At 36.6% G+C, this 17,406-nt stretch overlaps 1 protein-coding gene across 3 annotated transcripts in view; it reads right to left on the bottom strand.

Moving 5' to 3' along the window:
* GABRB2 (gamma-aminobutyric acid (GABA) A receptor, beta 2) overlaps window positions 1-17,406 on the bottom strand; it is a 369,112-nt gene that overhangs the window by 170,573 nt on the left and 181,133 nt on the right. For all 3 annotated transcript variants that reach the window (XM_006897043.1, XM_006897044.1, XM_006897042.1), the window contains exon 5: window positions 12,180-12,262. In XM_006897043.1, coding sequence (XP_006897105.1) covers window positions 12,180-12,262 — 83 coding nt within the window. The remainder of the gene's footprint in view (window positions 1-12,179; window positions 12,263-17,406) is intronic.

Consider the following 17,406-nt stretch of genomic DNA (forward strand, 5'->3'; position numbering starts at 1 on the left):
ACTGCTCGAAGAACAAACAGGTTCATCATGGAGAGGGTGAAAGCAGGCTGCTCCTTGGAGATAAGGATTCTGAAGTCCGGTCTGACAGACTTCTGACATGTTGCAAGAAGAGACCAGTCCTTGGAAAGGGACATCATGCTTGGGGGGGCGTGTGTGTGTGTGTGTGTGTGTGTGTGTGTGTGTAGAAGGACAGCACAGGAGGAAGATCCTCGATAAGATCAACTGACTCAGTGACTGAGGTATTGGAGCTGGGTGTGTCAGCGACAGTAAGGTTGGCTCAGACTAGAGCAGGGTTCAGCAGGGTTCAGAGCTGTTGTACATAGGGTCAAGGCACTATGAGTCACAGGTGACTTAATAGCACATACAACAACAAGTACCGTAATAAATTAAAATATTAATAGACCACAATATCAGAAGATAGGTGAGAAAAAAAACACCATTTAGGAAATAAAGATCTAATTGTTGTTGTTGTTAAGTGCCATCGAGTCATAGGTAACTCACAGTGACCCTGTGAACGAAAAGTCCTTGACACTTGCGTGACTTTCATCCTGCCTCCAGGTTCATAGGGCTTCCCTGAGGCAAGTTATTTACAGAAGTGGATGCCACTCCTGCTTTCAAGCTTGTTTTAACCAGGGAGCACCACCAAACACTGTCCACCATGGGTAACCATTATTGCATTTGACACAACAGTGTCACAGTGTTCAGCTTCACAGCAATCACAAGTTTCCTCTGTACAGCAAGTGGATACACCAGGGCTATATGACCTAGATGAATGTTTCACCAAAAACAATTAAAGACAGGCCTTAGGGCCGCAGATTAGAGTCACCCACCTTTGGCTTTGTAGCATCTCTTTTGGTAGACTAGGCCAACTGGTCTCTCTCTCTGTGTTATTACGTGCCATTGAGTCGTAGGTACCCAGCCACTTTTGAAGGGCAAAAAAGAGCAGTAACACACAGCAAAAAGGACCCAAGAAACTTCCCTTGCCTTGACAGCCATCAAAGTCTAGCTAAAATAAAATAAGCAGGTGTAACTCGCACTTCAAAGGAAAATAGGAAGCTGAAAAAGAGAATGTCATGAATTGAATTGTATGTCTCCCTAAATATATGTAATTATGTACTGTGGAAACTATTCCATGATGTCCATGATTTGATAAAGCAAGTATCTGTAAAAAGTTAAGGGTGAAATAAACACTCCTTAATTCCATCACAACCCTGATAGGTTTAATAGAATTTCCCCTGTAGTATGCTCTTTTAATATCTTTTATTCCACTAGAGCTAAAAGAGGGAAAACAATAGAAATAGGGACTTCAGTACCAATAAGAAATAATTGCTAGCAGTGAAGGACATCCTTTGGGACCAGATAAAACCCTGTGCTAGGATGCTCCTTGACCTGAAAGAAGGCCAAGACACTTGTAGGTTGCCAAGGCATACGAGTGGTCAAAGGAATAAGGACTTCCTCCACAATCCAGAAGCAGGAGGAGAGGTGAGGTGAGGTGAGGTGAGGTGAGGTGAGGTGAGCTGAGGAGAAGAGAGGACAGGAGAGGAGAGGAGAGGCGAGGCGAGGCAAGGAGAGAGGTGGAGAGGGGAGGAGAGCAAAGGAGAGGGGAAAGGAGAGGAGAGTAAGGGAGGGGAGGGGAGGAAAGGGGAGGGAAGGAGAAGAGAGCCCACCCTTGCTAGCTTTACCCTCATGTTGGCACACTTAATTTGGAATTCTTGGCTCCTACACAATCTAAGAAAATAAAACTGTTTGTTGAAGATATCTCCCTTCTAGCAGTACCAGATAACAATGACAAAGAAGAGCATTTGTAAAATAACTAAATCCCTACTTATAATTAGAAGGTCATTTTGTTCCCAAAAGGATGAGCAATTATGAGTAAAATAGTAATAAAAAATAATTTGAAAAAATGAGATTTGAAATGATTGTTAAAATAGAATACTTGTTACAAGTTTCTTTAAAGTAAAATACAAGGAATCAGGGAAGTAAATCCTACACATTTTAGGTGAGGTATATGGTAGATGGAAGTGAACTGAAAGGAAAACATAAAAATATTAGTAGTGCAAAATAATTAAAAAGTTTCTCTTTAGTACTAAAACTCAATAGTCCAAATAAGAGTTTACTATTTCACTCAACATTATCTTGCACTAAATCAGGACCTGGTAAAAGACTTTTGTATTTAAAAGCTGGTTGGCCCTCAGGCCTGTAGCCCTTGGGCCTGGTGGTAATTGTGTTGGGGAGGAACATTCTAAGTGGTGCAGCACTGCTTTGTCAATTTGCTATACTGAGGTAACTTGAGGTTGCTATGATGCTGAAAACTGTTCCACTTCTGGTCAAATGCTATAATGGCTAACCATGGTGGACAGTGTTTGGTGGAGCTCCTGGATTAAGACAGGCTTGAAAGCTGGAGTAGCATCCACTTCCTAAATAACATGTCTTTGGAAACTATGAATATAGAGAAACCACAATAGTTATACAACAGGGTTCAGATCTTTTGTTCAAAGGGTCACTATGAGTCATGCTTGACTCAACGATACTTAAAAACAACAGCAAACATATGTCCCAGGGAGCTCTTCGGGCCCAATGTTAAGACATTGTGCTGCCAACACAATGAGGTGTTTAAAACCCACCAGATGCTTCACAGGAGAAAGACAAGCAATCTAGTCCCATGAAATTCAGGGCCTCTGAAAAGCCTCTGGAGGAGAACTCCCATCAACAACCTCTACAAAGAACAGTCAGGATCTGAGTGAGCACCAAGACTTTCCGTAAACCTTATGTGACATTATCACCGACATCACTCAGTTCCCACAGCCTAGTTAGAACCTGATGGCAACAGCAACAAAAAACAAAAAAAGGCCAGGCATAAGAGGTTGGGAGGAGGGAAACTGGACAGTAAAAAAAATGAAACTTTCCCCTAAGTGGTTACTGGTTTACTAGCCAAACTACCTATGTCCAAGATATTACTTTACTTTTTAAATATAAAAGAACTGAAATTCTTAAAATCTAGATATGCATCAAGGTCACTAATAATATCTTCAGGAATTTTAAATATTCATCTTGACACTTAACAATAATCAAGAGTAACTGATATTTGTTAAACAAAAATTTAATTCCAATAAAATATCATCCCATAGAAAATATCATCCTTAATCATCCCTACTCATTGTCCAGCTTTCTGACACATAGCAAGTAATTGCAAAGACTATGTCCTTGATCAAGTACACCTTAGTCTCCATACTGACGCCATTACTCTTTAGTACTCTGGAGAGGTCCCTGACAGCTGACTTTCCCAGTGCAATTAGTCTTGATTTCCTGGCTTCTGGTGCCAAGAGTGCTGACTATGTAGCCAAGCAAACTAAAGCTGTTAACAATTTCAATCTCTTCCAATCTATCATAATGCTACCAATGGGGCCAGTGGTTTACTTGTTTACTTGATGTTGAGCATCAGTGACTAAGGATGATACAAAGAGAACTGATATTTTTGAACTGCTGTGCTGAATATTGAATGCACAATGGACTGCCAGTATATCATCCTGGGGAGGGTGAAAACAGGTTCCTCAGAGACAAGGATTCTGAGGCTTCATCTGACACACTTTGGGTATGCTGCAAAGAGGGCTCAGTTCTTGGAGAGGGACATCATGCTTGGAAGAGTGGAAGGACAGCACAGGAGGGGAAGACCCTCAATGAGATCAGTGACTGGAGTAATGAGGTTAGGTGTGTCAGAGACAATAAGGTTGATACAGGATAGAGCAGGTTTCAGGGCTCTTATTACAAACAACTGGGCCGCTATGACTTGAAAACAACTCAAATGCAAATAACAACAACAAAAGCAAGGATGTGAAGACAGATCCCCCATTTTGACAATACAAGACAAATTCAAAACTTTACAAAAATAAGATAACTGATGCAACTAAAATTAGTATGCAGTTAAAACATAAAGAATTTGCAATGCTCCTTGCTTTTCCCTCACTAATTATAAATAAGCTTCACTAGATTTTCATAGAATATTTTTGTAATTCAAATTAATTCAAGGATACCTCAAAGGCTTGGAGGTTTCATTATTTAAAATGAAGTCATATGCTCACAAACACCTGGGTGCATATACTTGCTTTGTTTTGATGCTTTTTAAAGTCTTAAGAAGATTAAAAGTCTCAAGAAGTTTAGATTAATTAGAAAAAAAATTAAAAAAAAAATTAAGAGTCTGAGTCCTGTTCCTCACAGGCACATAACTGTGGGATACAATCCTGTACAGAAAATCTGAAGAAAGAAAATAGCTAGCTAAATAGCAACAGACTATCATCAGAGCACATACCATTCTACTTTAAATCTTGGCAGGAAAGTGATTTTCATCTTCTCCTAAATAGCACCGCTCCCAGGGGTATATGCATATGAGATCTGAGATCGGTGTCCTCACATAAACCAAGGCTTGCCTAATCGTCCTTTAACTAAAGTTCTACCTCATTTTGCTGGTGCCAAGTAACCTTTAACTCATGGTTACTTGCAAATCATTTAATTACATCACTTGCCTAGTACAAGAATTCCTTTTCTCTTAAAAATTGTTAAAAGCAATACAAAACCCCCATCCAATTCTTCACCAGGTATAACTGTTACTCACTTTTTATTTAACTTTTCAGCCCATTTCACCTTTTAGTATCTTTTTTTTAATAGTCTAATTTTACTACTAGGTCAGACAAACATTTTGCTCTCTTTTCTTAAGAGGCTAATTTGCAGTTAGTTGAGAATAAGTATCCTATTCAAGTATTGCTAAGTTTTACTTTGTCATGGTAAACATTCCCTGATTTTCTTCTATGTGCTATTCATATCCCATAGCTCATGCATCATTCACATTTTGGGTACTCTGACTACTAAATAACAGTCTTAAAGTGCTGTGTTTCTAATTGAAAACAATGTCTCAGTTATAATCTGATCATGATAATGGTGATAGCATAATGATAACAGCTGCTACATAGGGAACATTTAGTAGAAGCACTCCACCTATCTTACTAGCTTCAAACTATCACTATATTATAGAGATGGGATACCAAAGTTCGAACAGATTGAGTGACCTGTTTTAACAGTTTGAAAAAGCTAGGTCAGAAAAAAATACAGACATTTAAAGCTTGTCCTCTTTTCTTATGACTCAAAGCTGACCCTTCTCTGAGTTTTCAGAGGCAGTAAATCACACAGGAGGAGACTGGTGGTCTAGTGGTAAGAAGCTGTACTGCAATTCCAAAGGGATGCAGCTTGAATCCATCAGTTACTTTGTGGGAGGATAGGCAATCCTGCTGTGTTCTTGCCTCTGAAAACATACAGAGGGTCAGTTATGACTTGGTTCCAACTTGACAGCAAACAACAACCCCTTATCTACTATATCACACAGGTATAGACTCCTATTTGATAATTTCCCCATTATATTTCTGAAGCTACTGGCAGATTCTAAGATGTCGTTCATATTCACTTTGGGGATGAAGGGACTATCTAAGCTTATACTTAATTTATATCTATATATCTCTATCTCTCTATATATACAAATAACTACATCTACTAAAATATTGATCAGTTCATAATACAATTCCAAGATATATTAGCTCTCTGACACAGTAATTTGGATGCAATAACTCAAGCTGTTTAAAGGTATTAAATTTATATTGTACAACAACAACAACCTAGAGTGAGCTCAGCTGGCCTAGTGGACAGAAAGCGATGCTACCAAGCCAAAGGTGGGTGATTTTAATCCATGGCCCTCAGGCCTGGTTTTAATTGTTTTGGGTCAAACATTCTTCTAAGTGGTATAACACAAGTCTGTCCATTTGCTGTACAGAGATAACTCTGGGGTTACTGTGAGGCTGAACACTGTGACACTGATGTGTCAAATGCAATAATGGTTACCCATGGTGGACAGGGTTTGGTTCAGCTTCCCAATTAAAACAAGCTTGGAAGCAGGAGTGGCATCCACTTCTGAAATAACTTGCCTCTGGGAATCCTATGAACTTGGAGAAATGATGAAAGTTATACAGGTGTTCAGGTATTTCATTCATAGGGTCTACAACTTGATGGCACTTAACAACAACACTTGATTAAAGATGATTTTAAATCAAATTGATGAGTAAAGGAAAGAGAACAGTTATTTTGTCAACAACCTAACAGCAAGCATGGAATTCAATAAGATGATTTAAAGGATATTCCTTTTTCTGCTTTCCAAAACATGAGATTCTTTCTATGTAGCAGGACTGTCTGAACCAACGTACTCTTACAGACTTTATCAATAAAAATCTCTCTGTTCTAAGTCAATTCTCACGCATAACAACCTTCCATTCAGTTTCTGTGGCTGCCAACCTTAACTGAGAGAAAATATCTATTTTTCTCCTTTGTGATAGTTGGTGAAATTGAACTATTGACTTTTTTATTACTGGAGCAACACTCTATAGAGCACATGGTCGGAGCTCAGATATAACGGAAGCTTTTATTGCAAAGACCACAGAAGTATCAGATGGCCAGGAATTGGTGATTATCTTCTTTAAGTCGTTAAAATGTTTATAAAACCATGTACAGATTATCTTTATAAAAAGACTATGTTTTCATGTCAAGGGACCAGATGTCAAAGAGCACTTAAATCTTCCTGTTTGAGTTTTGAAAGGAACAGTTGATTCTTTCCCTTTAGCAGATGTAAATTAAAATAATTTTGCATGTTTTTCTGTAAGCACAGCTGGTTGAGGCAGTGGAAGAAGCAGGCAGCACAACAGAAAATGAGACTGAATTGGAAGGTGAAACTAATGACCAGAATAAGATCTAAAGGAGTGAGACGTCATTGTTGTGCCATGGATTTCTCCTTGGCTGGATTTATTAGGCATCATAGTCAGGAAAATCTCTGGCCATCTGGGGGTTTTAAAGTATAATAATTAGTGTTAGCATAGTGATAATTATTAGTAATTACTGGAGTCGGTGCTTATTATGTATCTCATTTACCTCACAATCACTTTCCATTTCTAGATGGAACATATAACTGTCCTCAAAGTATGAGGAAGTGTTCCACTCCTCATGAAAACATGATTTGAACTTCCTATAGCTATGAAAAAGATAAATCATTTAATTATTCTAACCATTTTATTATATTGAACAGCATTGAGTTGTCAAGACACTGGCGTTGTTAGAACAATTTACTGTGTCTTTACTAGAACTCTCTTCTTCTTATATAGAAACATTACACATTTTATGTCCAGGCTAATGCATAATTCTGTTTTTAATTAGTGATGTCAGGGTAGTATTTCCCTGGGAAAAAACAGACAGGAGTTGCAGTGTTCTTTTCCCAAACTATTTTGAAAGTATCAAAGAAATAATACAGACAGGATACACACATATATACACATAGATGAAATAGAATTAATTCTCTTTGATAATGAAGAGAGTAGAAACAACAGAGAATGGGTAGAGAAGGCTGGTTTATAGTTAAAGGATTGGATTAGTGGTAAGAAGCTGTTCTGAAAAAGAAAAAAAAAAAAACAAAACAAAGAAGCTGTTCTGCAATCTCAAAGACCCGAGGTCCACTACCACCAGCTCTCAAAGGGAGAAGGATGGACAATCTCCTTCTGTGAGATTTATTGCCTCTGAAAACTCACTTAAGGGTCAGGCCAAGGGTGGTTCTCACTCATTGGCACCCAACAACACGAAAAAAAAAATCTTTTTTGGCAATAAGTTTCATGATAATATCATAATAAATATCAAGGCAAGTTGATAAGTAAGATCTACTTATATTAACTTCCTGTAAAGCTCAGAATTTTTGTTTCCTGAACTGCTCTAAATGTTCTTCCTTTAATAACATATAGAATGAAGTACTTCATCTTCACAGTACCTTTCATTTTTAGTTTAATGTGCATACATACTTTTTTCTAAATAATAAGCTTATTTGCCATGCTATTTCTAAAAATTTTTACAGTGGTTGTAAATAAATTGGCACCATGTAAATATTAACGTTGTTGTGTAGGGTCGGAACTAACCCATAAAGGACTTTCCAGTGGTTTTTCGGAGGCAGTAATTGCTTGGTAGGAGATTGCCCATCCTTCCACTGAAATAATAATGAAAGAATGAAATCTTGAAAGAAGTAATGAGCTAACATAGAAAAGGAGGAAAGCACGGGGGGAAAGAAGGAGAGAAGAGAAACAATGAATTCATTCTTTCCTCCCCACAAATAATTTTTATTTGTCAGTATTAGAAGTCTGAATTTTAAACAGATTCTTGAAGTGGTGGTTCATAGCTATCAGCTCAGTCAACATTATCAACTGTCTCATCTCCGATAGCTTTTCCAGCTCTACCACCTTCACCATGAAGCTCTGTGAGTTTGCCCAATGCAGATGTGGGCTTGTTGAGCATTTTTACTTTTCTAACACATACATCACGGAGAGGATAAATAGACTAGCATGCCTTTTCTGTGTATTTCCCAAAGCTGTCTGGAATCAATGGCTGACCACCTCTTTCATGTCACTTTTCTGCACCTCTCGGTGCATATTTCTATCATTTTCTTCCAGATTTGACAGACCTGTTGGTGCCGAGCAAAAAATGCCTTCTGAATCTGATTTTTTGCATTCTTTTGTAATACCAACACAAAACAGACAAAGCAAATAACTATTGGTAGTCTTGACATCAACATGAGCTTCAACCACGGTCTGCCATTCTTTGAGCATGGAGTATATTTTGTCACGAGTAGGATCCATGCCAGGGAAGCTGGTGAGGTAGTTTTTGCCTTGAACATCCTCAGTAATTTGCTTAAATTTTCTAAATGCAACCTCATCATTTTGCAAATCAGCAAGGCTCACTTCAAAAACAGGACCCTTGAGACCATCAGATGCAATTTTGTTTCCTTGAGTCCTTGTTACTAGTTTCTTCCTAATATGTCTTATAATGGACATAGCTGGTGCCTTTGCAACATACCAATCTTTCTTAGAAAACGGATTAAACACTTTCTTCTTAGCTCCTTTTTTGCCACCTTTTGCAAGGTGCTTGATCTTGCCAACCACAGTGGTGGTGTCCAGAGAGCCAAAGGGGGATGAACTCCTTCTTAATTCTAAATTCAGGTTATGCCATTATCCCCTCTTGAAATAAGTCAGTAAAATTAGTTCTTATACTGACAAGGTATTAACGATTTAGCAATGTTACTATTGTGTACACTGTATTTCAAAGAGATATTGAAAGATGGTGAGTGAGTTAGAGACAATCAAAAAGAGAGAGAAGCATTAAAAAACAAGGAACTCATGCAATATTATTCAAAATGGTTGACTCTGGAGAACATTATGCTGAGTGAAATATCCCAGTCACAAAAGGACAAATATTACATGATGCCACTGTTGTAGAATGCGACTGTCCTTGGGGTTGGGGAGAGACTGAGTAAGATGGGTTCAATAATGCATATTGCACTGAAACAGAAGAGGGAGAAAACTGTTTAAAAGAGATATGTGACTAGGTATTTCTGTCATCACAGGAGACTAGAGCGAGGGCTACATGGTGGAGGGGACCTGGGGGAGGGTTTGTAAAACAATGAAAGAATCTTTTTATCTTTTTTTTTACTTTTCCATAATTTTTGGACTCATGTACTTATAACTTGTTAGTCAAATTTGTGTCTTCTAGGTTGCAACACCCCCATGATACATCTTCAAGGATATGAACATGTACGGCCAAGCACAATCAATAAGAGTGCATCTAAATTCCAAAATCAATCTCCATAATAGTCTATGTGTTTCCTACTGCCAAAGGGGCCCTTTAGAGTAGTGAGAGAAGATCTTCACCCTGAAACCCACAGCGTCCCTTTTCAGCAGGAAGTAGCTAAGAGAATACGCCATCCCCTTTTCCTTATGACTCAGGGTGAAGTCTCTCTCAGGGAGGAGTGATAGGGAATGGCAAAGGACACACTGACAAAGAAGATTAATCAGAACTGGCTTAGACAAGCACTATGGCATTTGGACAAGAACAAACTGGGAGGAGGGTAGAGAGAATAGTGCAACAATGAATGAATGGAAACCCAAAATTTCTGTAAATGTTTATGAAAATTAATAAAATATAATTATAGAAAAAAAAGAGAGAAGAACAAAACAAAACAAAGACCAGTAATGTGTCAATGCTTAGGAGCTGTTAATAGAAAATGGAAATTGGCCATTAACTGAAGAGCTAGTTGTTTACAGGCTAGAACTCTAAACTCATTTCTATGATTCTATGCATATTACTAATATTAGATCATCTTTTATTCTCCATGTCAATAACTTTCTGTCTTTATAGACATTAATGAGCCTTCATTTTCCCCAAGGACAGGCTCTATTCTTATTTCTTGGCTAAGGAATCTTCCTATTACCCCACTTTCTACAGGATCAGTAGTTTTATTAAGTTAACAAGTAAATACCGTAACAGCTCAGGCTGGCTGTGCTACTCAAGGCTGCATGATCCTGGGAGGATCATTTATCCTCCTTAAATTGACCTTTTGCGTTACAGAGATTACAATGGCAGCAGCATCTATCTCCCCTGCCTCATATGGCTTATGTGACTGTGAGACATAGAAAAGCATTTTCCTAAAACTTAAACATTCTAAAACTAAGGAATTATTATGTTACTCTTAAAAGTATTAATATCATAATAACATGGAAATAAGTATTTCTTTGGTGGCCTAGTGGCAAGAAGCTGCACTGCTATCTGGAATGCACACAGTTGGAGGCCACCAGCTGCCCCACCAGAGAAGGATGGGCATCTCCTCCTAAGAAATTAACTGCCTCTGGAAATCTGCGAGAGGGTCAGCTCCGGGTCGGTTCTGACTCAATGGTACACAACAACAATGTCATGAGATAATTTTTCTCCTTTTAATAAAAGGGTTTGTTTATTTACCTGAAAGGATTATAAAAGAGTTAAACAATAGTATAATAAAATCATAATTATTTAAAATTCCAGCCAAATTCTACCATGTAATTGCTCCCACAGTACAAATCCATTAACAGTATATAACAACATATTTTCCCCCCAGTGTCCACTCCTTAGCAATTTCAAATAATTATTCACTTTAAACTGTGCCATAAGATATAGATGATAGATAGATAGATAGATAGATAAATAGATATACTCCAAAAAGACATTTAAAAATCATAATGAAAATCATACAGACCAATTATATTGGTTTTATAAGATTTAGTATAAAAATAATGATGATTTCGAGACACTAGTATGAAATCACACATCTTGAAAATTTTTGTATGTTTAACAATCCCTGGAAGCTATGTCTGAAATAGCTTTCCTCTCTGCCTCAAAACAAATTCTCCCAAAATTGTGATCAGAGTGCTGATACAGAAGAGGACCTCACAGTGGCCGAGTGTGTCCTTGTCTTAGCCAGTTACTTATGATCCGGAATGCTTGGTGCTTGGTACACTAAGGCATAAAAATACTGCAAGGAATTGACTAAGAAAATCGATTAAATTTACTTTCCATCTCAAAATGTTTCTCCATGTCACTTGTTTTGTAGCAACATTCTACCCTCCAAACAAAGCAAGAGACTTCATTACCAAAAGCTGAAGCCATGACCTAAAAAAACAACAGCACTACGAAACATCTCGGCACAGGAAACAGAATAAACACATTTATCACATACAACTTGCCCATCATAGGACTCTTAGCAAGACACCATAAAAAACTTTAGACACTGAAAATAGCCCCTGAAAACATTAAAAAAAATCTTTCCATATAATCCACAAGCTATCAAAGTCTTAAATCTAGCAGGCCACATCTATTCTTCAATAACAGAAAATGAAAGTTTGCTAATGGCAAAACCCACTAGCTATCTTGTGAAACATTCTGATGTCTCAATGAAAACAGATGCAGAATATATTCACATCAATCTCATTGTATATATGCCTGGAACAGACCTATTTTCGTTTTCTTCTATGTTTATATCATCTTCCTCATATTGATGATATTTCCTCTCTCCGTAAAACATTTCTATTTCCTAGAAATTTAGGAAATAGTCAAGTAACCTAGCAATCTCATTAAGGGAAAATGCTTTGAGTATTTCCTTCCACCAGATTTTTGTATTAGAAAATCTTTGCAAACCTAGCAAACCTTCATTCTGTACATGAACCAATGATTGATATTCTATTTATATAGAACTGCAAAGTTAAGAACCAGAGAGATCCAGTCTAAGTTGAACCCTCTGAAAAACTTACAGCTTTCAATTTCCAAAGTGCAGTTTTGTTCATCCAGCGGGTATCTCCTTAGGTCCATCATGCAGGCAGCTGTGGTTGTTATTCTAGAAGAGAAATAGCATGAGATTTACAACTAGCAGGTCGATTATTGTAATTCAAAAAAATTACATCAACTTAACAAAGGCAGCAAATCATGGGATCTAGAATAATGACTTAGTCCAGTCATTGTCATTGAGTTGGGTCTGCTCACAGTAGGCTGTGGAAGAAGGCTTTGGTGATAGATTTCTAAAAGCTGCCCAATGAGTATTGTATTAATTGTTTAATATAGTTCAGGAGGTGAGATCCATAGATTAAAAAGTGCTGGGAACATGAATGGCAAAATGCTGCATCTTCAATATAGAATCAATCTTAATATTGCAAAGTTTTCAGAATCTTCATTTTCTGTTGTCTCACGAATTAAAAAAAAAATTAAAAAAAAAAGAAGAAACAACCGCATTACCCCTTATACATTGGAATGGATAATGCACAAAAAAAATATGACTAGGAAAACTGTAGGCAACAAAATCGTACGTGTTCCTAGGAAAGGCTATTCCTTGGAAAAAGACATCATGCTTGGAAAGATGAAAGGTTAGCTAAAAAGTGGAGGAACCCCCAAAATATTTATTTATTAAGTAACTGCAACAAAGGCCTCAAGTGTGCCAGATATAATGAGTCTGGGACAGGGTAATACAGGGTTCAGGACTGTTATAGAATCTCTGTGATTCATACTTAACTCAATATCATCTAACAAGTATTCTCATCTCATTGAGCAATACTGTTACTGAGTTAGAACCAACTCATGGCTGATCCTCTATCAGGTTTACAAGGTTATAAATCACACAGGAGGAGACTGGTCATGTTTCTTTTGAGAAGCCTCTAGTAGATTTGAATGCCCACAGGTATATAGGTTTGCAGCACAACTTCATACAAATATGCCTCCACTGCATTCCTACAAGACATTTGTTGTGTTATGTGCCATCATGTCAGAATCAATTTATAGCTGACCCTGCAGTTGGTTTTCAGAATTGATAAACTGCGAGGGAGAAGGTTGCCCATCTTTCTCCTCTAGAGAAAATGGTGGGATTGCAAAATGGTGAAACTATTATGGTAGGCAGTTTGACGCTTAATCAAAAAGCTGAACATAGAAATTCCGTATCACCCAGCTATTCCACTACTTGGAATATACCCTGAGAATATGAGAACTGAGACACAAACTGAGATTTTTACATCAATGTCCATAGCAGCATTATTCAGCATCACAAGAACATGGAAACAGCTCAAATGTCCAACCACAAACGAATGGATTGAGAAATCATGGCACAGTCACACAACGGAACAGTATGCAGCATGCAGGAGTAATAACTTTGTAAATTATTACCTAACTTGAGAGGGACTGGAGATTGAACTAACTCAGTCCCACATGGATAAATATTGTATAAGACCATTATTGTAGAATGAGTATAAGGATCCAGGAGGGGTGGGAGAGGCTGGAAGCAGAGAGGTGTGGATGTACAGGGGCATGAGGTGAATCATTGGGTTGTACAATTTGATGGGTGAGGGGGAGAGGGAAATTGAAAGAATTTGTTTGAATTTGTATTAGAATTTTGTAAATAATTTAGTGGGGGGGGGAAGAAAATATTTCTTAGGCCTAAAGAAGCAAAGATATTACCCATGTCTTGAATTGCAATAAAAAAGGATACTCTGGGAGAAAAATAAATGGGATGAAAAAGGAAGCATATTCCATGGATTACTAGAATGAAGAAATCAGTCTTGATAGAAATTCAGCCAGAATGCTCTTTAGCAGGCCGCATGGCAAGGCCTTTTCTTAGATTGTGGTCTTAATAACCAGAATGACGAATCCTTAGCAGAGGACACGACACTTGAATAGGTAGAGAAGAAAGAGGGAAAAGTTTTCTACTACAGCTATTGACATAGGACCTTCAACAATGAGCTCAAACATAGTGATGATTGTGAGGATTGTACAGAACCAAAGACCTTTTTCATTCTGTTGCACATGGAGTCTCTAGGAATCAGGATTAACTAAAAAAGAATGAACCATGTTGAGCAGGAATTTACCTTTATGATACTCATGTTGACTTTCAGCATTGTTATTGTTAGATGCTGTTGGATTGACAGGACCAAATTAGTATTTTCCAAAGTGTGATTCATTAACTACTTATCAAAATCATATGGGAATGTTTATTGAACAGACAGCTCCCATACTTCAAGCTTGAGTGGCAAGAAGGTGACTGCTGAATTTTTTAAAATCACCTCAAATGACTGAGAAACACTCAGACAGAGGTAGTCACCTTCCTCTCACGTCTGCTTTCTCCACTGCCTTCGTCCTTATACTCCAATATTTGATCTTTAATCAGAGCTGGTTTTCATCTGTTATTTCTAACTATTGGATCTTTGGATAGCACTTTCTTTTTATTCTGTTTATGTATTCTTAAGTTCATTCTAACTGTAACTACCCTATAGGGCAAGGCTTTGATACAACTCACAATCAGGCATCTTTCTTCTGTCATACAATATGTTCTGACCTAAGTAATATCATCTGTTAGGAAGCTTTCTCCTATGATTTGACAGGGTTTTTAATTTTATGTTCTTAAAAACTTTTGATTTCTTCACTATTTTATCATAGAAGACAAATAAGCCTCTTTGGATTATCCTTATGTTTCTCTGGCATTATTTATCCATGATTTAAAAGAAAAATCAGAAAAATAATGATAAAACACTCCTAAGTGATTTATAAATATATGTTTTCTGATGAGTAAAATAGCATATATTCAAAAAACAGCACATGGTTTAAGCACAACAGACAGAGATATGACTTTCTTCACTGAGTGATTCAAATCAAGATGATGAATATTTATTAATCTGAGTGATTTTGTATTGCTCTTGTTTCATCTATAAGATCAGAATATTGTTAAGAAAAATGTTAATAAATATTACCTATGATAGTTGCTTTAAGAGTTACTACAATAGTTTATGTAAATAATATGATTATCTGTCATATAGAGTTATTATCATGTCTTATCAACTTATTTTGAATTCAAAGGGATTTTAAACAAGCCCTGAAACTTGTATTCTGCATCATCCTCACAATCTCCTATAAACACTAGTCCATTGTCACAGTCACTGTGTTAATCCATCTTTTTGGGTGTTCCTCTCTTTCTCTAACCTTCTTCCTTTCCAAACATGAGCTCTTTTACCAAGGACTGGCCCTTCCACACAACACAGCCAAAGTATGTAAGACAAAGTTACAACACCTATGCCTCTAAAGAGCAATCCTTTTTACACTTCCTTTAAGACAGATTTGTTTGTTCTTTTGACAGTCCAGACAATATTCAGTACTCTCCTCCAACATGGTATTTCAACACAATTGATTCTTCTTTGCTCATTCTTACCCATTTGCAACTTTCGGATGCATATGAAATAATTGAAAATATCATTATTTGAGTCAGGTACACCTTAATTTTTAAACTGATTTCATGGCTGTTTAAGCACTCCAAGATGTCCTTGACAGCAGATCTGTCCAATGCAACATGTTTTTTTGAATTCTTGACTGCTGCTCCATAGGCGCTTACGGATCCAAGTAAAATGAAATTAAGTAATTGATAATTATCGTCTATTGTCAAGTGGTGGGGATTTTTTTTTCTTTGAGATGTAATCCATATTGAAGGAGTCTTCAATCTTCAACAAATGTTTCAACTCTTTTTCACTATCTAAAACAAAGTTGCATAATCCTAATAATGCAGGTTACTGATGAGTTTTCCTCAAATTCTGATGCCACAATTATCTTCAGATAGTCAAGTTTCAAATCATTTGTTCAACATACAGAGAAAGGAGAAAAGAAACAACTCTGATCACAACTTTCTTGATTTTTAAGCCATGTAGTGTTCCTTGCTTTTCTGAACAACTACTTCTTGATCTATGTAGGGATTTCACATGAATACAATTAAGTATTATGGGATTACTATTTTTTTAATGTTATCTCTTTTTTTTTACATTTGTTTATGATATGCACTTGAATTTCTGGAAATGGAGGTGGAATTTCAAGGAAAAAAATCTATCCTTTAGGAGTACAATCTGCTGATAGGAACAAAAAGAAGAAAGGTAGATATAAGAGAAATGGAAAGAAGATTTCAAAGGGCAGCTCAAGAAGGCAAAGCAAAGTACTGTAACAAAATATATAAATAACTGGAATCAGAAAATCAAAAGAGAACATGGTCAGCAGTTTTTAAGCTGGAAAAGCTGAAGAAAATATTTCAATGTAGAGTTACTATAATGAAAGATTCTATGGAAAAATTTTTGAGGAAAAATCAAAAGCTAGGAGGAATACAAAGTTAATATATATAATCAAGAAGCAATTATAATAAAGGAAGAAGTTGAAGTTGAACTGAAGTTAAGTTTAAGAAAAACAAATACAGCCCTCAATATGTTCACTAGTTTATGCCAAGAAATTTGGAAGATAGTGTCCAGACCAATAGAGTAAAATATATTCATATTTGTTTCTTGTCCATAGAAATATGTGATCCAATAAGGTATGAAAATTATTGAACAATATCATTAATACAACATGCAAGTAAAACATTGTGGAAGGTTATTTAGAAAAGATAGCAGGCTCTCTTAAAAAATTATATCCTGCTGAAGAAACATTTAAACTTGATTATTTTTGTGTTATGCTGTTATGACAAGCATGAATCAGGCTATTTGAATAATTTAATGATTATTAATTATAGTTATATTAGTAATAGAATTATATTAAGAATTTAAATAATTTCAATAACATCAAGTTAACAGAGCTCATGAAATTCCTCAGTTAAATGTAAGTGTCCTGTCCTCAGTTATAGAATGGAAAGCAGTATTTCATTAGTGTTGAAAGTAATTGTTTCCTCTTTTGTTTACTTCTTACTCTAGTAAGGTTTGTGTCTGTTAATTTTATAATAAGTATCATTAGACATTTCTGTAATAAATATAGGAGTGATATTGATTCTTGATTCTTTCCATTCTCTCACACACTCCTGTTGATTATTGTGCTTCAACGCCTTTCCACTTACACCATCTCCTTTAAGTCTATGCCCCATTACTTCCCATCAAAAGCACTGAAGCTGCTTGATCTCAGCCTCTCCATTTACTGTCATACTATTCACTATATCCCCAACAGTCAAAAAGATCTTTTAAGAACATAAATCAGATTACATCA

The sequence above is a fragment of the Elephantulus edwardii genome, unplaced genomic scaffold, assembly GCF_000299155.1.
Source record: "Elephantulus edwardii isolate Elephantulus edwardi_28Jun2011 unplaced genomic scaffold, EleEdw1.0 scaffold00197, whole genome shotgun sequence".
In the NCBI taxonomy this organism is placed as follows: Eukaryota; Metazoa; Chordata; class Mammalia; order Macroscelidea; family Macroscelididae; genus Elephantulus; species Elephantulus edwardii.